The sequence below is a fragment of the Mixophyes fleayi genome, chromosome 12, assembly GCF_038048845.1.
Source record: "Mixophyes fleayi isolate aMixFle1 chromosome 12, aMixFle1.hap1, whole genome shotgun sequence".
Lineage (NCBI taxonomy): Eukaryota > Metazoa > Chordata > Amphibia > Anura > Limnodynastidae > Mixophyes > Mixophyes fleayi.
Genome location: NC_134413.1, coordinates 7,334,257 through 7,357,979, shown reverse-complemented (window position 1 = coordinate 7,357,979; position 23,723 = coordinate 7,334,257). Strand labels below are relative to the sequence as shown.

The following is a 23,723-nucleotide window of genomic DNA, read 5'->3' as shown; positions in this document are numbered from 1 at the left end:
ATTTCAGTTATGGCAGAAGCTTAAAAAGCAGAAAACCAACCTCATTTTTTGAGAGATTTGGCATTTCCCTACTGAATGTAGAGAGGAACTATACATATATAGATAGAGACATAGATATATATATATATATATATATATTATAGATAATTCTTATTTTAGCTCCTGGATTGTAATAATGTCAGACTGACATTATTCATTCACTTACTTTATTACATTACATTCCTAATCCAGGTTTTAGCTTCAGACTAGTTGAATTTGTTTGGTTTTAGATCATTTGTAGCAATGTTACTACAAGGTTACTCTTGGATGCTTGAAGAACATCATATATATCAAAAAGTAACTAATGGAATGAAATAAACACTAACGACAGAGATCAGTAAAGTAAAGTTTGCCTTTACAAGCCATCGCCGCTTTCAATTTTTACTGCAAAGTCTCCAATTTCCGGCCACTTGCAGAAATCGAAGGATCATACATTTACCCCCAGATGTAATATTCAAGCCCCGTGCATCTGTGAAGTGGGTGCATACTTTCAGATAACATATCCAGTAACTGAGTAAAAATACTTTTTCCTGTATTAGCTATAATCTCTATTTCCTGTTGAATATTTTTTTTTGCTTTCTTAAGGGATATTCTACTGGAAAACATAAATTGTTTTGTAATGTGGTTTGCAAAGTAAAACAGGGATACTGCCATACTAGTTTTTAATTCCTTGGTTAGCACAAGGTGATATTCTATAACTTTGATTATAGTTCAGCTGTTTGGAACATCAGTCAATTTGTGAGTCTGTGGAAATTTTATATCAAGTGCTCCCCTGCTTTCAATTGTCTGTATTTTTAAGAGTATTAGATTCTTCATAGGGCTAAATTAATTTCTAGCCAATCAGAACATTAGAATGCTCACAGGGCTAAATCAACCTTTAGCCAATCAGAGTATTAAAACATTTTGGGGCATATTCAATTACCCACGGACGTCGCGGCTGCACACGCCATTAGTTAATACGGTAATGAAACAACGTGGATTTCCCTTCGCAATCCAATGGGGGGTGAAGGGAAATCGGCGATGTTGCGGTAATGTGGAATGTCTCCGGAATGGGAGTTAAGGGCACTCCGCGGGTAACTGAATATGCCCCTTAAGCTCAAAAGAACATTATACCCAATGATGATACAATGGTATTTGTTCAGGAATTTCCCGTTCATGCAGCTTGATCAACCTGCAGCAATCTGATGATGACAACGTTCACCTCACAAAAGTTATCTGAACAAACTGCAGGGAAATTTTGGGCACAATATTATTTAAAGTGGAAAAAACTATTTTCATATATCCATCTTTACACTGTATATTACATTTGTTAATGGTCAGTATCTGCCATGTGTATCGCTGTACCAAGCGGAAATTAAGCCGTATTCATAGATTTCAATGGACAGGTACCGCATGGACCATTGTGAAAATGTCATTACCAAGCAGTTGGTCTCAGACAAACCATCGCTCACACATGGAATCCCCTGGATGTAGGTTGAAGATAACGGGGTAGATTTCTGTAAAAGGAAAAGTGGAGGCGTTGCCCATAGCAACCAATCAGATTCTCTCTGTCAATCTTCTAGTACACGCTAGAAAATGATAGCTAGAATCTGATTGGTTGATATATCTACCCCAACATGTGTTGTTTTTGAAATACACATTTTTCAGAATAACGTCTCCTTGCAAAGTTTTCTTCTATTGAAATAAATTTATTTTATGCTGTGCAATAGTTTTTCAGCAACTCTGTGCTTCCACTTACAGTTCTTGATGTCTGCATCAAAAGATGAAGCTGTTATCGATCCAGGATCCTGGTCACTGCTGAGCTTGGTGAGAGTCTTTTTATATATGTGACTGTGGGGTCGATTCAATACGTCCGCGTTATTCTAGGAATAACGCGACCTGTGCACTATTACCGTTACTACTGTAAAAGTGTGCAGTATTACCGTTAATACGATAATTTTAATGCTGATTTTTGATTGCAGCCCACGGGACCGCGAGCAAAAATCAGAGTTAAAATTACCGTATTATAGGTAATATTATTAGGGCTGCGTTGTTCCTACCTTAACGTGGCCGAATTGAATTGGCCCCTATAGCTGAGGTTTGGAAAGTCAATGTCTTCGTAAACAACCAGAGAGTATTCAGAATAGAGGTGGCCATATAATATTAATAGGCAATATCTACCCCTGTCCATCCCGCCGTAAATAGTGCCTCTCACCCGCATTTAGAGGCAGGTAAAGGTCCTGGACACCTCTCATAACACTACAATTGCTGCTGGAAGTCCTCCAGTAGCTGTGTAGTGAGTACCGCACCTGTGGATGGATGCAGCTACAATGTCACAGACAGACATGTCACGCTGGGTATGTTGCTAAAATCTTCTCTGTTACATTAATTTAAGAAACTAAAGGTCATGCAGAAGTTCCTTAGTCTGCTTCCTACATTAAGAGCATGTTCAGATGTATCCATAAGCAAACCGATGGGGGGTTCCTAGTGCCTGGAAACCCCCCTCCAAGCCAGAGGCACTGTATAATTGAGGTGGCTGAACCCTGCCCCTGCTTCACACGGCTCTGCTTGAAAAGGGAGAGCTGTGTGCACCTAACAGTAGTGCACACAGCATTGTCCATGTATATTATGGGGATTGGAAGAGTTGGAGAGCAGCCAAGTACTGTCTAAAATTATAGCTACGCCCCCATATATGCTGTTCACGCCCACTGGCGGCGTGGTGTGGAAACCCCCCTCTACAAATCCTGCGTTTGCCCCTGGTATCTGCTATTTTTTCGTTGTTGGCAATAATACAACACTACACAATGGTATGTTTGCATCTATCCCTCTTTCAGTGCATCACAATATTTTGCTTTTCCACGGTAATATCTTCCCAGTATTGGCAGCTATAGTCGTATTGTAGCACTTGTTTTTCCTAAGGGAAATTAATGTTTGAATGTATTTATCTTAGTAAATAAATAACAGCATTCTTTAAATATAACCCAGTTCTACCCAATGATATTATGTTGTCATTATTTTATGTGTCTTTGTTCCGTTGTTTCTCCGTATTAGCGCCTTCGATTCACATCGCTGCTGCCTGATATCCTCCCAAACTGAAGATGATGATTTGTCCGGGACTCTTCCTGCTGCTTCTGAGTGTAAATGGATCCTTTATGGTGAAAGCAAAAAATGTTCTCCATGAATTAAGCACCAACAGCTACTCCAGCGCCCTGGTGCCGGGGAGAACGTCACTGCTGTACTTCAGCAGCGCTGGTGAGAGATCAGTCTCTGGTGGTCCCATAAAATGCTGGACCCCCTGTTAGCTGAGGTTCACAGTCTGTCGTTATCACATGGATATATAGTATTATATATTACTTTTCAGGGGCTTCCAATAATGTCATTTTCCTGGAAGAATTACAGAAGTCGTCTGGGGCCCTAGAGGATTATGGGATTTACGTAGCGAAGGTAAAGAAACTCTGATTATTGTTAATGTTTTGGAATAAACGCAAGAACGACACGTTAAATGTGTGATTGGCTGCTGGTTTAGTGTAAATTGTATATCTTAGTACAATGTAAATTACTGAGCCCTCAAATGTAGGGACACTGTTTAATTCAACAACATTTGTCTGCGAAACATATAGGGATAATTTTAAATGGCAATGTGAGTATAATATCCCTCTAATTATTTGTGGACTGAATACACTCTATGACTCTTTTTTGTCATAGAGGGTGCACTGCATTGTCTTACCCATCTTTGGATTTCAGTGCAGCTCTGCTTTTATTCAAGCTGCTCAAAGCACACTGCCATATTTCTGCAAATGTCCATTTCACTTCCAAAGTTACCAACGTGAGTGAGTAAATAAGGGACAATGGCAGTGTCATGGTGTGAGAAAGGGAATGGAGGATGCCACAGACTGAGAGTTATATAGTGGAAGGAGCAGGCTCCTCCAGCAGCACAGAGTATATCAGTAGATGAGTGATGTGTTAGTGAGGACATGGCTGCATGTGACAGGGGCAGTGACATGATGTGAGGAGGGGAATGGAGGCAGCAGGAAGCCACAGACTGAGAGTTATATAGTGGAAGGAGCAGGGTCCTCCAGCAGCACAGAGTATATCAGGAGATGAGTGATGTGTTAGTGAGGACAGGGCTGCATGTGACAGGGGCAGTGACATGATGTGAGGAGGGGAATGGAGGCAGCAGGAAGCCACAGACTGAGAGTTATATAGTGAAATGAGCAGGGTCCCCCAGCAGCACATAGTATATCAGGAGATGAGTGATGTGTTAGTGAGGACAGGGCACAGACTGAGAGTTATATAGTGGAAGGAGCAGGGTCCTCCAGCAGCACAGAGTATATCAGGAGATGAGTGATGTCTTAGTGAGGACAGGGCTGCATGTGACAGGAGCAGTGACATGATGTGAGGAGGGGAATGGAGGCAGCAGGAAGCCACAGACTGAGAGTTATATAGTGAAATCAGCAGGGACAACAGAAGTGACTCTTATTACAATTGATGCAGGGAGATTGGGATGTCAAACCTCTATATTAAACAAATTTCATAAATACAACTTGTTATATGTCTTTATCCATTAGGTTAATTGTATCAAAGAAGACATGCTAAAGTTCTGTGCGGAGGAGAGTGCGTATTTATTCAGGTATAATACAAAACAATCCATCAATAAACTGACGTCTGCATATAAACCATTCCACGCGCAGGCAATGTACTGTGTCACAGATGTGGCGATAGAGAATAGTGATTGGGCAGCCATTTTGTAGCCTGAACCAATGTTCATGTGAATCCAGCCAATCATCAGTAATGCCGCTAGTTCCCAGTGAGATGATTGATTTTGCCTTCATGTGACTTCTGATTCATTACCACAAGATGGCTGCCACAGTGTGTAGGCGCACTGTAAGCACCCAATTATAAATTCAGGTGAAGAACGGGGAAAGAATATTTATTAACCTATGGATGTTAATTTATGCTGCTTCAGCTATCACCACTGTTAGTAATAATTGCTATATTTTGAATACTCGATTGATCCACTGTAGTTTAATGAGCAGCTAATTAATGACAAACATGAACATAATAACGCTGCTTAATCACTTTACTATTTCTTGTTCTTTAGGGGAAATAAGTTATTGAGGGAATTCCCCACAGATACGCTGTTTGATGTCAACGCCATCGTTGCTAATGTTTTATTGTGAGTAGATTCAGAAATCTGTATTTTTTTTCCGCTACTTGTTTTCATTAATCCTAAAGTTCCAAATACAATCTGTTGTTTCTCAGTGATAAATGTAACATAAATAGGGTAATACCTGGTTACGGTGTTAGTGATCTGTGACAATATGTGAAAGGAAACATTTTCTTGATTTTAATGAATATAATTTGAGACATTCTTGGAACTGATGTTGATGTTTTATTTCTACTATTAAGCTGATAGTTGACCTTTTTTTCCCCCAACATTTTACACACAAACGGTAAATAACATCAAATTTGACATTAGCACACATTTTTTGATGTTTATTGGTACAACTTTACCGACAAAAACCCTGACTGAGGGGTAGATTTATCAAACCTATTAAAATAAATAAGTGGAGGTGTTGCCCATAGCAACCAATCAGATTCTAGCTCTCATTTTCTAGAATGCACTTGATAAGTGATAGCTAGAATCTGATTGGTTGCTATGGGCAACACCTCCACTTGTCCTTTGTAGAAGGATTGATACATCTACCCCTTAATGTTTGTAAACATGATTTAAATTGCATTTTTATTTGTTTTGATATTAAAAATGTTCATTTAAAGAGTAAATAAAGCCGCTATATGAATTTAGTATGTAGGATGTGTGTTACTGAGGTGAATAATGCTGTCATGTTAGTAGCGAGGGGCTTCTCTAATTAGCAGAGTTTGAGTGACAGCTTTGCAGAGTTACTGTGCAGAAATGCTCTGTGTGGATTGGTGGAATCATACAGAGGGGCGGGGCTAGTGATGTCACAGCTTTTTAACCTATTAAAGATCCTATCAGGACAATGTACTAAAGATGTGGAAATTGCAGGAATATGAAAAGGATTTATACCCCCATCCTCCACCTCACAAACACATTCACTTAAACATAATTTTCGAAATGTAGAAATGAGTGGAAGTTATTTTATTCCTACCCCCATTGACCTCCTGGATTGTGATATCACTGATTGCTTTTAAATTATAGGCTTATTTAAATAAAAAATAAAAAAGGTCAGGTTCAGCCCATAAAATATCTACCTCCGCTGTGCGCTGTGTAAACGGCAGACGCTGTATAGCTTAATTCTCTCCTCACTTAAACCTGTTTCCATCTCGTCACCAATGGCTCCACTCGTAGCTTATCATTGTCAATATTAGGACGCGGCTCTCACACTTATTGAGTGAGTTGATTGATTTACTGTGTGTGTCCTTTCACAAGGGATAATATTACATTAAGCTACAGGAAATGGTTACATTATTCATGCAGGGATAACATATTTTACTAGGTTCATTTATTTAGCCCAAATGACTCTAGAAACACTTTATAAATTGATTGAGCTACGTGTAATAAATATTTAATAACAATGTGCAATCATACGTGTCATTTCCTCACTAGCAATTTCTTTTAAAATAGTTCCCACGTGTAATATCTACAGTGACCAGTAGGGGTCAGCGCAGGAATATTTTCTGTTATTTGGAACATTATAAGAAAACTTTAGGCACTAATCCAGGCGCCTTTCTTCCAGCGTTCTGCTTTATAATGATGTCAAATATGTCACCTCCATTCTGGAACTACAGAAATTAGAAGATGCAATGAAAGGGAAGAAAGATGTTGTTTTTATTTATGTCCAAGCTATTGGGACGCCAGGTACTGTATAATTTATATCAGGACTTTCTGAAAATGTGCAGTGGTTTAATTCATCACATGAATAAGTCTCAGCTAATTTTGAATGTTTGAAAGCTCCACCGATGTCATTATATTACCGCATCTGTTACAGTAATTATACACGCAGTCATTCATTAATTCTAAGGTGCCCTTTTATTGTTTTAGTTTATTGTCCTTTTTTGTATTTGTCTGCAGAACACCGGTCTGTGATGGAAGCTGCTTTTGTGCATGGATCCACATACCAGTTCGTTTTAACTACAGAAACCAATTTACTGAAAAATATAAGGTAAGCACTTTACTTGTAGTGAGAGGGACGGGACCACTGAGAGGCGGGACCACTGAGGGGCGGGGCCACAGACTTCTGATGTGGCCCTGCAGTGAGAGGGGTGGGACCACTGAGGGGCGGGACCACAGACTTCTGATGTGGCCCTGTAGTGAGAGGGGCGGGACCACTGAGGGGCGGGACCACAGACTTCTGATGTGGCCCTGCAGTGAGAGGGGTGGGACCACCAGTGGCGCACGCAGGGGGGGTTTCTGAGTCTCTAGAAACCCCCCCCCTGCGCTAACTAAGTGGCCACTGTCCTATACAGCAGCCGCGGCGCTGTCAAAGAAGCGTCCGTGGCGGTGCTGTATTGTATACAGCACCGCTGCAGACGCTTCTTAGACAGCGCCGCGGCTGCTGTATAGGACAGCGCTGGCGAAACGGAGCAGCAGCTCTCTCTCGGTTTTTTTTTTTTGGGTCAGCGGGGCGAAACCCCCCCCACCGACAATCCTTCGTGCGCCGCTGACCACTGAGGGGCGGGACCACAGACTTCTGATGTGGCCCTGCAGTGAGAGGGGCGGGACCACTGAGGAGCGGGACCACAGACTTCTGATGTGGCCCTGCAGTGAGAGGGGTGGGACCACTGAGGGGAGGGACCACAGAATTCTGATGTGGCCCTGCAGTGAGAGGGGCGGGACCACAGACTTCTGATGTGGCCCTGCAGTGAGAGGGGCGGGACCACAGACTTCTGATGTGGCCCTGCAGAGAGAGGGGCGGGACCACTGACTTATGATATGAGTGGGACAATGAGAGTGGAAAGGTTGGGACTACTAATATATCCCTGCGTTTAGATGAGGTTAAGAACACGCCCACCAACTCCTGTCCATATCCCAGTAAGTTAGTAAAGAAGCAGGAAAAGTGACCCTGGTTTAAAGTGCATCTGTCGGCCAGAACAGGGACAACACTGAGACATGTCCCTGTTTTCTAGAAACTTGACCTGCTGAGTTCCCATGAACATTCCTTCAACACCTAAATATCTTCTTCCGCTGGGTGTAGTCAACAGGTTCCCTTTAAACAAACAATCCTCTGTAATCCCAGCAAATAGACTTGTGAAAAGCTGATTGAAAAATCTTTCACACCATAAGGAACTGTTCTCTTCTCAGTACTCCTGTAATATAAGTAGAGGATTTAATTTTTTGGGCACAACAAAATGTTTTATGGTGTGAACCTTTCTCTGGGTCTGTTCTCCCTTCTTCCAGCAGAGGGCGCAGTTGCACCACTTACATTTTAAAATTAGATTTTTCTAATAATTACAATAAGCATTGTCTGTGCTAGCGACTAGGAAAGTCTCATCTCAAAGTTAGAAAGGTGTTTTGTTTTGTTTTTGAGGAAATTTACTTCCTAACCTGTGGTCACAGCTGAAAAAAGGGCATTTAAGATTTGTTATTATAATCCATTGGAAAAAGGTCTGTCATGGAAATTCAGCAAAGTCCTATCTTAATGTTACAAAGTCATCTCTTATTTTTTTGTTTGTTTTAAATCCAGTGTTTTCTTTATTTGTCAACAAAAACAGAAAATCAAAACAAACATCACATATTGTACATAACAAAGTTGTATATAATATAATATTGATTATAAAGATGGTATTATGAGTTATATGAGAGCGTCTACATTCATATTTCTTACAGAATAATAAAATATAAAGACTATAGAATACAAAATGCTCATAATATAGACAACAGATTATAAATAAAACATTAATACATTATCATGGGTGCCCGGGGGTTTAATCCATGTCAGAAGATCTCTACATGGAGGGTGTAGCATAAGGGGGGTTTAACAACCACCCCAAATGTTTTCATATGTTAAAGGCATTTCCTGCTGGTATTTACAAATCGTTTACAAATTGTGTAATTTACAAAGTTAATCTAAATTAACATCTCTTAATATTTATATTATACAAATACAAACAGGGAAATAAAAATATTTTGTATATGATTTCTACATTTTTGATACAGTGAGAAGGGTAATCCTAATATAGTTATGTTTTACTATACTCTTTATAATGGAATCTGTTTTTTAATGAGCACTAGTATCAGGCTCTTGCTGCCTAAGTTATGCTATTCTGCAGTATAATTATTATTCTGTACCATTACTTTATAGCGCTGAGGACCACAGCCTGGTACCCGGAAAATTGGTTTTTAGCCATTGCAAATCCCTGACGAGCGTCACCCAGACATGTCGGAGAACAGCTCTGCAGCCGCCTCTAACGACCCTCAATATTCATCGCTTTCTGAAACTGATGGGGGCCCCTTTAGTGGTAAGTGTGGGACATCTTACTCCACTAATACACCAGAGACTGTAACCTCGGGGACACCCCACATTGTAATGTGTATGTCACTTATTTCTTGTTTCGTTGCCTCTTTTATGTTGGTTGCAGGTTTTTGTTTGTTTATTTTAATATAAGATAGCATTACGTTTGTCCTATGCAACATTTTATCTATGTGATTGTATGAGTGCCGGCCATGTATGTTAGGGCTCGTTCTGTAATATAATTAGTTCCTCGTGGGTCCCTTGTAACGCTATAGGAGGCCACTTACCGCTGATATTTTAGGCACTAGGTGGACATATCAGTAGACTCTGACATCACTGAGCCTCCAGGAACGTAGAGAGTAAAGTCCTACGCGGACCGCTGGTTGTGCATTATAACGGAGACTGATAACGGTTACGTCTGTGGTTATCCAGGTCGAGGCTTCCGGTGACCCAGATAAATTCACCAGCGTTCACCTTCAGTTCGGTCTGCCCGTGGTCTTCATCCTGAGCCAACGGGAGACGTATGAAGCAGATATGGAGACGGCGGAAGAGGTGGCCTGGCAGCTGCTGGGGAGAGCCGGAGTGGCCACGTTACTGAGGTACCCAAACTGCGTATTAGGACAGTAAGGGCCTAAGTCATCTTCAAACGCAATGTGAGCGCTAAATAAAAACGTAACTTGTGCACCAGAGTTCAGGTACAAGCGGATCTCAAGAAACGTTTCCATTTGAATCTTGGTATAAGTACTCTCTGGCTATACGGTACTTGCCGTATGTAGACAGAACGCACATGTATATATGTGTACTATAAAGTCGCATCAGAAATGCATGCAAAACAAATGTATAAAACTATTTTACAACTCTTAATACTATAATCATTAATACAAATACATGTCAAAAATATATCCTCTAAAATATATTCTGTAAACGCCGTTCCGTACTGTATTTGTAGCTTTTAATTTTGCAGAACTTATAGGGGCGCGAGGTGTGTCCGGAACGTTTCCGGTGATGTCCGCGTTTGCCACATTGCCGGCAGTATCCCCCATAGTCTATGAATAGACCTGGGACCACTGTGGTCTGTTCATTCTGGTGTGCAGTGGGGTTGTGCTAAACTGAGGCCAAATTCTGCCGGCGTAATGTGCAAAACTTGACATCCAAGTGCAGAACGGTGGCTCAGTGGTTAGCACTTCTGCCTCACAGCACTGGGGTTATGAGTTTGATTCCTAACCATGGCCTTATCTGTGTGGAGTTTGTATGTTCTCCCCGTGTTTGCGTGGGTTTCTTCCGGGTGCTCCGGTTTCCTCCCATACTCCAAAAACATACTGGTAGGTTAATTGGCTACTAACAAATTGGCCCTAGTCTCTCTCTATGTCTGTCGGTCTGTGTGTGTGTTAGGAAATTTAGACTGTAAGCTCCAATGGGGCAGAGACTGATGTCAGTGAGGTCTCTGTACAGCGCTGGGGAATTAGTGGTACTATATAAATAAATGATGATGATGATGATGATGAAATATGTTGCAAAACTGTTTTCAAAATTTCGCACATCTCCTGTTCATAATAAAGCCAGTGAAACGACATTGACATTATTCAGCCATTTACAAAACATTTCAGCTGTTAACTTTTTTTATCAAGACGGAAATAACTGTTGTACATGCACTGAAGCTGCTGCCAAGGTAGTAGATAATATATTCATCAGACTTTTTCAACAGACAATCCCGGACTGACAGCCAAGAAAACATAAGACATTGCTATCCTGTAAATTAGCATTATGAATAAAAATGATTCAAATATGATAATATCATAAGTAGAAATATATATATATATATAATTTTTTTGAAAATGTTTTGAAAGGTGACTTGTAAATTGTGGCATTAATTAGTTTATTTTGTTTTTTCTTCCAGGGACACGTGTGGGGTACAGATTCCTCTCACGTCCAACGTGGCTATAAAGAGGTCAGAGGAAGTGAGTGTTATGTATCTACCCCGTGACGTCCGGCAGCACCGCCCCCACCACCACGCTATGTAATTGTGACCCCTCTCTATGTTTTCAGAACACGCCAGTGAAGTACATGACGCTGGAGGAGACGCAGCAAATCCTAGACCTCATAGACGTTACTAAAGACAAGTCTGACAAACCTGAAGAAAAAGGGGGCGACCCAGGTACCCTAAAAAATGTCCCTTCACCCTTCCAGGACCATAACAAACAGCCGCTGTGCTGGGCGTTTTATTACTACGTTGTTCCCAGTTGTAAAGCGTTAAGGAATGTGCTGGCGCTATGTAAACGTTAATAATAATAATAATGTACAATTAAAGGTCACATCAGAACGCATAAAACTTTTATTTGTTCATAAAATAACGTAACAACTGTTGCCAGGACAATCATTTAGATACATATTAATGTTCACATGCAATATTTTTTAATTTTGAATATTTTTTTTTTTACATCAGTTACTTAAATAAAGACACTTTCAGTGCATACTGTACAGACAATGCATTTTTGTAGTATATCTTAACAAGAAGACAGTTGTCACTGCATATCTGTGTGTCCAGCAAAATGAAAACATGAGGTATTGGTTCATATTTTGATCAAAACATTTAAGCCTGCATCCCAACATCAAGGGAACCTCATTATATGCAGGTCCTACACTGACCTATATGCTTTAAACACTATTAAAATGCAGTTAAAATCAGATGCACTCACCTCCCAGGTATAGGGGTTTACATCTAGCTAGGGCTGGCTTGTGAGCCACACCCAAATGTGCCTTAAATAGGCTTGATGGACAGCTGCTAAGACAATAAGACAATATTTTGAAACAAAGCCAGAGAAAAAACAAACCCGCGCTCGGTATATCCCACATTATATATGGTACTAGCTGCTTGGCAATAAGCCCACGCTCGGTATATCCCATATTGTATGTGGTACCAGTTGCATGGCAATATAAATCCCCATATATGTATACAAAACAAGAAGACAGTTGAAGACATGAGTTATTAGTTCATATTTTGATGAAAATATTTAAGCTGGGATGCAGGCTTAAAAGTTTTGATCAAAATATGAACCAATACCTCATGTTTTCATTTTGCTAGACACACACAGATATGCAGCGTAAAGGATAAGTGCTGACAACTGTCTTTTTGTTTTGTATACATATATGGGCATTTATATTGCCATGCAGCTGGTACCACATACAATATGGGATATACCGAGCGCAGGCTTGTTTTTTCTCTAGTATATCTTAGTTGCATACTGTAGCTCTGTGCCATATAGCGGCACGCTGGTATAATCAAAGACTCTGCCGTGTCGGTCATCACCTCAGTCAGCACTTACACCGGCCCTGTAGTGAGTGCAAATGCTGAAATCAAACATACTTACGATAAACACAGGACTTCAGCAGTATCTTCATTGAATCGCCCTTGACACGCCCTTACTGCCAATGTTAACCCGCCCCCACTTCCCCGTTCAGCCCCCATTGTAATGCTGGTGTACCAGAAATATATGGGGAAATTATAAAGGGACAATTTGGTTCTAAAGGAAAGTTCTAGTTTACTATACGTCCACCGACACTTAAATAGTTATGTCCATTACAGTTTAAAAATGTTATATTGTGTGGTAGCGTAAGAGTATTTAAAGGGCAGTAAAGTTGGTTTATATAACACAAACAATTATGTAAAAGTTTCTGGAACGTATCACACAGGGTCACAGTTGAAGTTCTGATAGTGGGGGGAGATTTTTTCTTGCACACAGCAGACTTCCTGTTAGTAATCCTACTGAAGGATAATGCAGTTAGTACCGTTTAGCTGATTTAGCTATGGGGATTAATTAATTGGTCCCCCATAGTTCTGTTAGTTGGGAGTAGAAGGGGGTAAATATGGACATATCGTGTAAAGTTGTTAGAATACTCTTCAAAGGCTTCTATTTACAAATGTCAGATTGTAGCATCATCATGTTTATTTTTTTGTATTATAATATTATATTAGCATCTATTTTTTATTATTGTACATTTTTCCCATTTCCGTCACAGATACAGCAGTAATTGTCGCTCAGATCCCAGGCTTCCAGTCAGGGCTATGAATGGGTCCTGTCATGGGGGTCTTGAAGGAAGAATTGTGGTTTAGTTTTCCTTTGTGGGATTAAAACATAAACACCTGTCAGTCATGTATAAATATTTAGGCTCTGTACATTTTCCTGCTGCAGAGGTTCAGGATGATGAGGTAGCGGAGGCCGTTTACAGACACAGAAAGCGCAGCGTGGACTTACAGCTGATACCTCAGCTGACAGATGACACTTTCAAGATGGTTCTCTCCAGCCCCCGTCATACGGCCGTTCTCTTCTACATGAGCTGTAAGTTCTCTTCTACATGAGCTGTAAGTTCTCTTCTACATGAGCTGTAAGTTCTCTTCTACATGAGCTGTAAGTTCTACTCTACATGAGCTGTAAGTTCTCTTCTACATGAGCTGTAAGTTCTCTTCTACATGAGCTGTAAGTTCTCTTCCTTCCGGGAGGTAGAAGTCATCCTGACGTGACAGTGTAAATATATGTCAGAGTGTTTAACTGTGAGCTAATCCTCTAACCCAGTGTATACATCACTTCTACTGAGGGGTCCTCAGATATATGTGGATGAATCTTACACTTACCTCATTGTCTTCTCTCTCTCCTATTCATTCTCTTACTCTCTCTTGCTCTCTCATTCTCTTACTCTCTCTCTTGCTCTCTCATTCTCTTACTCTCTCTCTTACTCTCTCATTCTCTCTCTCATTTTATATCTCTCTGTCTCTTTTTCTCTCTCTCTCTCTCTCTCTCTCTCTCTCTTTCTCTCGATCCCTCATTAAATCTCTTTCATTCACTTACTCTCTTTTGCACTCTTTCTCTCTCTCTCATTCTCTCAATCTGTTTATCTAGCTCTCTCTCATTTTAGTGGGCTCTTTTATCTCTGTCTCTTTCCCTATTTATCTCTATTTTCTCCCTCTCTCTTCCTCTCACTCCTCTTTCTCGGCATCATCATCACCATTTTTTTATATAGCGCCACTGATTCCGCAGCGCTGTACAAAGAGTATTTGTTATTTACATCGATCTCTGCCCAATGTAGCTTACAGTCTAAATTTCCTAACACACACACACACACACACACACACACACACACAGAGCAACTAAGGTCCATTTTTAATAGCAGCCAATTAACCTACCAGTATGTTTTTGGAGTGTGGGAGGAAACAGGAGCACCCGGAGGAAACCCACGCAGACACGGGGCGGTTGCAACGTGATAGTAATCAATTATAAGAATTTTCTTATTCTTTTAATTCTTCCCTTTTTTAGTGATGGACATAGAAATAAGCATCTTGCTAACTGTAACACACACGGACATTTAATCTCATCCTGTCACCTGTTTCAGCCCCCAGTTCTCATTTCTCGGAACTACCCGGCCTGATCCGCGCTCCTAACATCAGAAGGACCCGTCATTTGTCCCTGTACATATGGGCACAATGGCGCAAAATCAATCTTCTAATGCCCCAAACGTTTGGCCTGGCAGCAGTGACATTACCGAGACACGGAATGCACACGTCTCATACGTGTCCTCTACACTGACCCATGACCGTGCTGCACGCTAGTACTAACTATGTATATTTCCTGCTATGACTGTGCTTAGAGCATACGCTGATAATTGGGGTCAGTAAAGCAGACTGACAATAAATCCTATTCCCAATCCTTCTGGGAGAATTCAGTATTTAATTATCCTCATTTCCCAAGGAAATATTTCAGATAAACATGACAGGTTCTGTAGTTTAGTTATGTTGTCTCCCTACACATTACAGTAGTAGTTTTGCTGTCTACCTCTATATGTCACTGTTGCTGTGTTTGTCTATGGAAAGCACTTATTCTGTACAGTATAGAATAAGTTCCTCCCCAATCTACAGATGAGGAGAGATGTAATTATATTGTTACATACTAAACATATTTTTGTGCTAACTTACCGTTTAGATTTGTTTTTGGGATATAACGTTTATTTCAGTATTTGTAATTATTTATTTCCTGTAGGGGACCACGTGTCAGTCACAGTGCTCCGGTCCTTTGTGGAGATGGCAGAAAGATATAAAGGTACATAATGTATTTATTCTTGTACAGACCAGTAATTGGAGCGTCACTGAATGCAAAATGTGTTTACAGCAGGTTTGACTAAGGGATAGATGTTTTACAATCGGCACAGATCGCCGGAGATTGGATTTTGGAAACTTTGCACCTAAAATCACCAGCAATCTCGAGTGATTTGCTGTGATTTTGAAATCGCTGAAAAAAATCACAACTTGATACAGTTATTTACCCCTGGGAGTAACTTTTACCTCCTGGAGTTGAGTTCATGGTGGATTTGCACTTTCTTTTGAATGAACAGAACGGGGAACAGGAATTCAATGCCACAGACCTTGTTCTCTATTTATCCAAATGATTACATGACTAAATTGTCTCACCTTACAATAGATTTCTTTCTGGAAAGTAATAATTTACCTCCTATAAATACATAGGATTAATCTGAGCTATAAAGGATTTTGTGACAGGATTTTACATCTGAAATAATATCCGTCTTGCTTCCGCATGACCTGAAGCACAGACAACTGAATCGCTATTACCAGTCACTTATAAATCATAATGAATGTGCTCTCTCGTGGCGTCACCGCTTCGTTCAGAGAAACTGGCTTTCGGATGCAGCCGGTGAACGCCTTCGCGGTGTAAGTTGGTTCATTTGCCGCACGTGAGATTGGCGAGAAATGACGGTCTTAAGACGCTTGTGAGAATGTCCTGTATACAGTGTCTGGGCTCTGTTTATCTGAGTCATATACAAGATCTGTTTAATGACCCATCTGTTTATCTGAAACAGAGTAAGATGTAATTCTCCATGATTAACACAGGTTCACATCCACTCTATACCGTTACTGACGCTGGTTATTCCTGTGCGGTACCGTATAGCGTGACAGTAGGGCTGAAACACGTCATTGAGCTGTTACACATTCATATAAGTTACTAAAAGTAACTTATAATTAGGCAGATGTCTCAGTCCGTTTATAAAATGTACATTTTCTGAACTAATATTCATAGGAGTACAATCTATCAATCTACTAGGTAGAGAGTCATAGATATAAACAGGCCTCATGAATATTAGTCAAAAAGTGCTTCAGTGATTCATAGTGAATATACCAAGGTGCTGTTCAGGGGCAAACGCAGGATTTGTAGATGGGGGTTTCCACACCACGCCGCCAGTGGGCGTGACCAGCATGCATGGGGGCGAGGCTATAATTTTAGATAGTGCTTGGCTGCTCTCCAACTCTTCCTATCCCTATAATATACATGGGCAATGCTGCGTGCACTACTGTTAGGTGCAGCTCTATCTTTTCAAGCAGAGCCGTGTGAAGCAGGAGCAGGGTCCAGCCACCTCAATTATACAGTGCCTCAGGCTTGGAGGGGGGTTTCCAGGCACTAGGACCCCCCCCCCCCCTCGGTTTGCCTGTGCTGTTTAAAGTAGCACTAATTGTACCTTGCAGCGTACGCTCACTAAGGTTTATGTGTACTTAATTTGTTGTATAATATTACAGTATATTACAGCATTCATGCCTAATTGTCCTCCGTGTAGGCAGACAGTTCCCTACTCTGTATGGGGTGATTGCTAACTCTTGTGACAGTCCCACCGGTTCCCAACGCACAACTCACAATGGCCATATCTCCTAACCTTACCAATTTAGGCAGGACGGTCCTGAGGAGCAGGCTCTGTCCTGCCATCCCAGTCGGGGCAGCTTTGTCCCACGGCTGGGAAATTTGGGAGTCTTGTGTCCATTCAGCAGTGAACGGGTGGTGTTTGGAGGGGAATACGGGGGGCACCCTAGCACCTCAAAAGTGATGGACACGCCCCAGAGGTGGCCACGCCCCCATCACAACATAGCCACACACCCTGCTCCAAAGCCGGATAACCTAAATGTTGGGAGGTACGCAGTGGCTCACACGTACATGGGAATATAATCATAGAGAGCACACCAAGAATGGGGGTGATCATTTGGGTCATTCATCCCTATAGTGACCGGACCACACATTGCGCAAACTTGCAACAAATAGTTTATGTTACAGTGTGATGAAAACATATATACACGATAGATGAAGGGCAGGTGAACCTGTAACTGAATGCCTGTTTCCATAGTTAGGGCTGATTGACACCTAGGGGTACATTTACTAGAACCTCTAAAAAGTAAAAGTGGAGGTGTGGCCTATAGCAGCCAATCAGATTCTAGCTGTCATTTATCGAGTACATTCTAGAACATGAAAGCTGGAATCTGATTGGTAGCATGGTCACAGATCTTATACCGTAATAACTCTACGCTCGCCTCACATAGAGGTACCTGTGTCACCAAAGCAGCCAATCACAAGGCAGCATTACAGAGTACACCTGTGTCAGGTGTGAGCGCGCACTGAAGTCCTCATTCCCACGCGTGGCATTGGGAAATTAAATTCTGCTCTCGTGGCGCTCCAGTTGTTGTGAAACCATAAGTCTGCGTTGGTGGGTAGGGCATGCTGGTTATTGTAGTTCCTCCACAGTTGTAGAGCCTCAGGTTGTCATGATTTAGGGACGAGGGGCACTGAACCCTCAAAGTCATGCTAACAAGCCCAGATTGGTTAGTACATTAGCCAGTTATACCAGGGGAGTGGGACATTCATAATTATTAATAATCTGTTTTCAGATTATTTTGTTACAAGATATTATGCAAATTGCACTTATTTAATTGATGAAACGGACAAAATAGACTGTAGTCTGAATATAGGAAGTATTCTTCTGAATGGTTTGCATATATCTGTTTTACTATTAGCGTGAATATGTATTTATAGATTACATGCAGTTTACCCAATGTAAGTCACTTAATAGCATTAGGTATCTTAATAGTCAGAGAGAAAATGACCTTAGCCAGAGATTTAATAAACATATTCTACAGTACGTCCGGGAATGCAGCCAAAATCTGATGGGAAAGTTGTGCAGCGTTTTATAGATGATTTCCTGTCATATTTGTGCAGACGTGTTTTCAGTAGTTTTGTTCATTACCAAAGTTACTAGAATAATGCTGAAAATACCCTGTAAAATCTAACGTTTTACTATATAGTAATTTGCTATATAATGACTCTTTCAAGAATATTTAGTTTTGGGTGGAATTCAAGGAATTAGCATTGAAACTAGAGATGCTCACTGACCCCCGTGAACTGGTTTTGGATCTGTATTCGCTTCGTGTTTTGGTTTTTATTTTGGTAAAAATGCCCTCGTATGTTTTGGTTTTGGATCTGTATTTTTTTTTTTAGAAAAAAATCCTAAAATATGCTAAAATCACATAATTTTGCTCTTTTTTGTTCCTACATTATTATTACCCTCAATAGCACTAATTTCAAGTCATTTGCAGTCAATTTTGACCACCTCACAGATCACAATATTATTTCCATACACTTTCGGACAAATACTGCAGCGACCTGGCTGGATGGTAAGCGACAGAGCAATGACACAAACACACGGCAGTTCCTAGCACATCTAGGACACATTGGCACACAGCAGTGGCAGAAAAGAAAAACGGGGGTCCGCCCTCCCTCCCACCCCTCCCTATGTTGGATCTTAAAAAGGAATTCAAAACTCACTCAAAGGTCCTGAATATGTATTAATATGTGATAACAATTGTGGCCTCCACAAGATATCATCATTGTAAATTATTGGACATAACTCCAGAACAATACAAAACACTTGGAGGTATATTTACTAAACTGCGGGTTTGGAAAAGTGGGGATGTTGCCTATAGCAACCAATCAGATTCTAGCTATCATTTATTTAGTGCATTCCACACAATGACAGCTAGAATCTGATTGGTTGCTATAGGCAACATCTCCATTTTTCAAACCCGCAGCTTAGTAAATATACCCCTTGATCTCTCTTTTCCTTTAATGTAAATCTATTTTCTGGGTTTTCTCCTTTTTGTAGAAATCCTGGATGTGTCTTTGGGCAGAGTGAACTGCGCTGACTGGACTTATGTCTGCACTAAGGAGAATATCACTATTTTTCCTACGGTAAAGCTATACCAGGCGGAACTGGAGCCAATTGTCTATACGGGTATGATGGGAGCGGAGGAGTTGGCCAAATTTCTCATGTTGTAAGTACATAGGTGTTTTAAAGGGACTTTACACTGTAACATGACTTGTATATAAAAACAACACAATGATTTACTCTACTAAATGACCACTGGGGGCACTGTTCTGTAAAAGTCTATTTTATCTCGGCCAAGTAGCCAGAATGTCAGCTCCTACTTACACATATAACTGAGAATGTACTAAGTAATGTGACTCACTCTGCAATGGGATTTTTACCGGACATTTAAAAACAATCTCACGTTATGTGTCTGTAATCTGTGTATCTCATTACAATGAAATGAATGAAACTATCCTAATAAACATTGTGTAAAATACGTATTTCTCTGCCAACATTTTTAATTACAGAGTGTTTGATTTGGGAAGCATAATAATGCAGACCACATGTGAAACGTGACTGGGCCTTTACATATATAATCACACGTAATTCCTGATGTCTGTAAGATGATATTCCGCTCTGATTGTCATCATGATCAGCAAATTAGGGGAAGTTGAATAAGGCAGTAATAAAATAAGGAAGTAGAAAGTGATAAACAGAGTTCTGGGTAAATGCAGAATTAAATAGCGATGGTTTAAAATAGCATCATGCTTTGATTCAGTATACTAGATTTATTTCATTTTTAGCCAGAAATTCATTGCATCAGATTTATCATGAGTCATAGTATTATTTTTCTGTGCTGATTTATATAGCATTAATGTTAGTAGAATATTATAGTTGTATAATATTTATTGGAACAGTAGTCCTCAAAGATGCTGCGTGGATACAGTTGTATCTGATGAGCAGAGATGTGTCGTATCCGGGGGCAATAGGAATGAGCTGCCTGGCCGGATTATATAAATGCATGGCTGAAAAACACAGCAGTGGGCCAGTGAGATGAAGCAATATGCCAATACAGTCATATGAAGGTGAAAACCCCTTTTAAATATTTACGTTTCCACCTCACCTTATCTGTCATCCCAAAAATAAGCACTGTGGTTCAGTGGTTAGCACTTCTGCCTCACAGCACTGGGGTCATGAGTTCGATTCCCGATCATGGCCTTATCTGTGTGGGGTTTGTATGTTCTCCCCGTGTTTGCGTGGGTTTCCTCCCATTTTCCAAAAACATACTGGTAGGTTAATTGCCTGCTATTAAAAATTGACCCTAGTGTGTGTGTCTCTCTCTCTCTCTCTTATCAAAATGCGCAACGCTATATATACACATTCATTTACCACAAATGTAATGATTTTTTTCTGAGTACAGACACCACATATTTGGTACAGTAACAGAAGGAAGAAACAGGCGGTTTTGTTTTCTGCTTTAACATTATTATTTATTTAAAGCTTTTAGCAGTCAGAGGAGACTTCAGGTGGTCTCCACTATTGTCAGCATTTGAGTGTACCCACTAAGCAGCCGAGATGTGTTACTGCTGGTTGGCCCTAACCTAACCTGGCTGTCTTTGTGGGAATGTCTAAGTGGTATCAGTCCAGGAACCTTCGATTGCCAGTCCAGGAACCTGCGATTGTCAGTCCAGGAACCTGCGATTGTCAGTCCAGGAACCTGCGATTGTCAGTTCAGGAACCATTCCTGACCAGGTCTGTCAGTGTTATTAGCAGCCCACTGCCGGCGGAGTGCACGGCAGATATGGGACTTCCACAGTCAGACGGGGTAATAAGCATGAGGGCAGTTGTACATATGCCCCCTGTGTGTACAGACTTTCCAGTGTACGTGATGCCTACATGCAGTGTGAAAACCTGCTATGCTTAAACTACGTAAATACTTTTGTGACGTGGCGGAGATACAATACACCTGTTGTGTTTGCAAGATCCGTCTGCGGTAAAATGCTTTATGAATAAATAACCGGGACATCCCTCAGGCACGGCACATAACTCTTTTCTTCCTTTTGTCTTTATTACATTGTATGACTGTTAAATATTCATGTGCGAGTGTGACAAGTAGCGTTAGAACAGAGGATCTACTGGAATAGACACTAAATCCATTTCAGAAATCTAGATCCCCTCCCCCCCTCATTATGCCTATTTGGGAGTGCACAAAGCTGCAATGTTGGCACAGTAGTTAGCATTGCTGCCTCACAGCACTGGGGTCATGAGTTTGATTCCGACCAGGTCCCTATCCGTGTGCAGTTTGTATCTTCTCCCAGTGTCTGTGTGAGTTTCTTCCCACAGTCCATTAACATACCGGTGAGTTAACTGGCTGCTGACAAAATGCTCCTGTGTTTAGAAATTTAGATTGTAAGCTCCGAGGGGGCAGGGACTGACGTCAATGATTACATATTCTCAGCGCAGCGTAATGTGATTGGCGCTATATAAAAAATAATAAGGTTATAAGATGTTATGTTTTACCGTAGACCTCAGTTGATGTTTCTTGCAATGTAATGAATGAGTAACTATTAAATAATTAATATAATGTAGTCTGTGGCAACATGGCTTGAGATGATTAATCTGTAGAAATCGAGAGACCCAGTGAGAGCTGAGATTGATGTAACCTGCCGGGATGGATCAACCGTTTCCCCGGTGAAGTCAGACAAACAGCGGATATATTAACACATTGCACCTGTAAATTCATGAATTTAATAGTGACTAGTTTGTCATATACAGATTTTCATATACATTAAACAATGCTTGTATTTCAGAGAAATGCTCCGTATAATTATCCTGATAATTGTTACACCCTCATCGTTACATTATTACCCTGTGTTTGCCATTAGGAGTCTTGTGGACCGTTCTGCCCGCTGTAGTTGAACTTTGCCAATATTAATGCCAAATTATTATTTTACTTTTTTAGGATAAAGTTGGAATGCCCCCTGCAGTTACTGACTGTGGAGGATTCAGAAGACTATATAAGTGGGAAGATGCACAAGGATTTAGTAGCCTATCATAACCTTTCCATACTAGGAATATTTACTCCCACTTTGAAAGAAGGTACCAGACATACAGATAGAGAAGCTGGACAAATTGTATCTGTTATTTTATATTCCTATAATATGTGTCTGAATGTGGGGGATATTGGGGAGTATAGAAAGGGGTTGTTCTTGCATCATTTTAGCATTTATTTTAAGTGTTGTAGTTTTGTTGTAGCATTGTGACCTGTGCTGAAATTCTGATTAAATTAAATGTTGATGAACTGTATTATTGGCCACAACACGGATGACCTGATTTAATAACTTCTGAAAATTAACGTGGATATGACTGAACTGCTCTTTTAAATCAAAACTAAAGCCAAAAATACCCCAAAAAATTGTACACACACTTGGAAGCACTCGCTGATTTTTCCCTTTGATTCTTAGCTCTTATTAACAAGTTCAATGCTCCTGATTATCTTCCCCCTCACCCTCTCTATAGCTCCATATTGTGTCTGAAGCCCTGCCCCTGGATTGCATCGGTGACCTGAGTTGACAATCACTATTTACAGGGAACAAATGTTTTATACGTTGATCTGAATTGCACCAGTGACTCGAGTCTTGTTGGATGTTAAGAAACATAAATGTCTTTGTTTAAAAACAAAAAGTTAATAACTTGTTAATGATCTTAATTCTCCTCTTTTTTCCTTTTTAAACGTAGCAGCCGATGAGTTTATCAGTGCCGGGAAAAATCTACGGGGTTTTGCAGTTGTGGGAATTTACATAGGAGAGAAAACATCTGTCCTGTGAGTCAACTTTGTCTTCATTATTTTCTTGTTAATACTTGTGCATTGGTGCAGAATTCAGAAGTCGGCCCTTTTTATATTAAGTGGAAGTAACTTTAATTGTACCATTAGACAGTGGATACAATGCCTTTATTACTCTTAAGGGAATAGCTGGAAGACAATTCCTGTGCTGGCAACACATCAGTTAATAGTCTATACACATAAGTATCACTATATCTAAAAGTAATATAACAATAAAAAATGACTAAAACGTTCCTTATGCTTCTTGTATATAGTAAATATGTCATCATAAGAGATTCTTAAGACTGTTTCTTATATAAGCCCTTACAATACTCCATATATAGATGGATCAGCGTATATTTTTTCCGGGTTTCCGCGTAGGATAAAATCAGGACTCACTGTGGCCCTGTTAATTGGCTGCTATCAAATTGACCCTAGTCTCTCTCTGTCTGTCTGTCTGTCTGTCTGTCTGTCTGTCTGTG

The 23,723-nt window shown here is 40.5% G+C and overlaps 1 protein-coding gene across 3 annotated transcripts in view; it reads left to right on the top strand.

Moving 5' to 3' along the window:
- TXNDC16 (thioredoxin domain containing 16) overlaps positions 1 to 23,723 on the top strand; it is a 51,837-nt gene that overhangs the window by 16,602 nt on the left and 11,512 nt on the right. For 2 of the 3 annotated variants that reach the window (XM_075192884.1, XM_075192885.1), the window contains 16 exons: positions 1,780 to 1,845; positions 3,070 to 3,270; positions 3,380 to 3,462; positions 4,587 to 4,648; positions 5,120 to 5,194; positions 6,738 to 6,859; positions 7,073 to 7,163; positions 9,303 to 9,459; positions 9,885 to 10,051; positions 11,350 to 11,410; positions 11,499 to 11,607; positions 13,643 to 13,789; positions 15,482 to 15,541; positions 19,434 to 19,602; positions 22,381 to 22,517; positions 23,157 to 23,241. In XM_075192884.1, the coding sequence (XP_075048985.1) occupies positions 3,117 to 3,270; positions 3,380 to 3,462; positions 4,587 to 4,648; positions 5,120 to 5,194; positions 6,738 to 6,859; positions 7,073 to 7,163; positions 9,303 to 9,459; positions 9,885 to 10,051; positions 11,350 to 11,410; positions 11,499 to 11,607; positions 13,643 to 13,789; positions 15,482 to 15,541; positions 19,434 to 19,602; positions 22,381 to 22,517; positions 23,157 to 23,241 (1,679 nt within the window). In that variant the 5' untranslated portion in view covers positions 1,780 to 1,845; positions 3,070 to 3,116. The remainder of the gene's footprint in view (positions 1 to 1,779; positions 1,846 to 3,069; positions 3,271 to 3,379; positions 3,463 to 4,586; positions 4,649 to 5,119; positions 5,195 to 6,737; positions 6,860 to 7,072; positions 7,164 to 9,302; positions 9,460 to 9,884; positions 10,052 to 11,349; positions 11,411 to 11,498; positions 11,608 to 13,642; positions 13,790 to 15,481; positions 15,542 to 19,433; positions 19,603 to 22,380; positions 22,518 to 23,156; positions 23,242 to 23,723) is intronic. The other variant, XM_075192886.1, reaches the window with a different exon arrangement.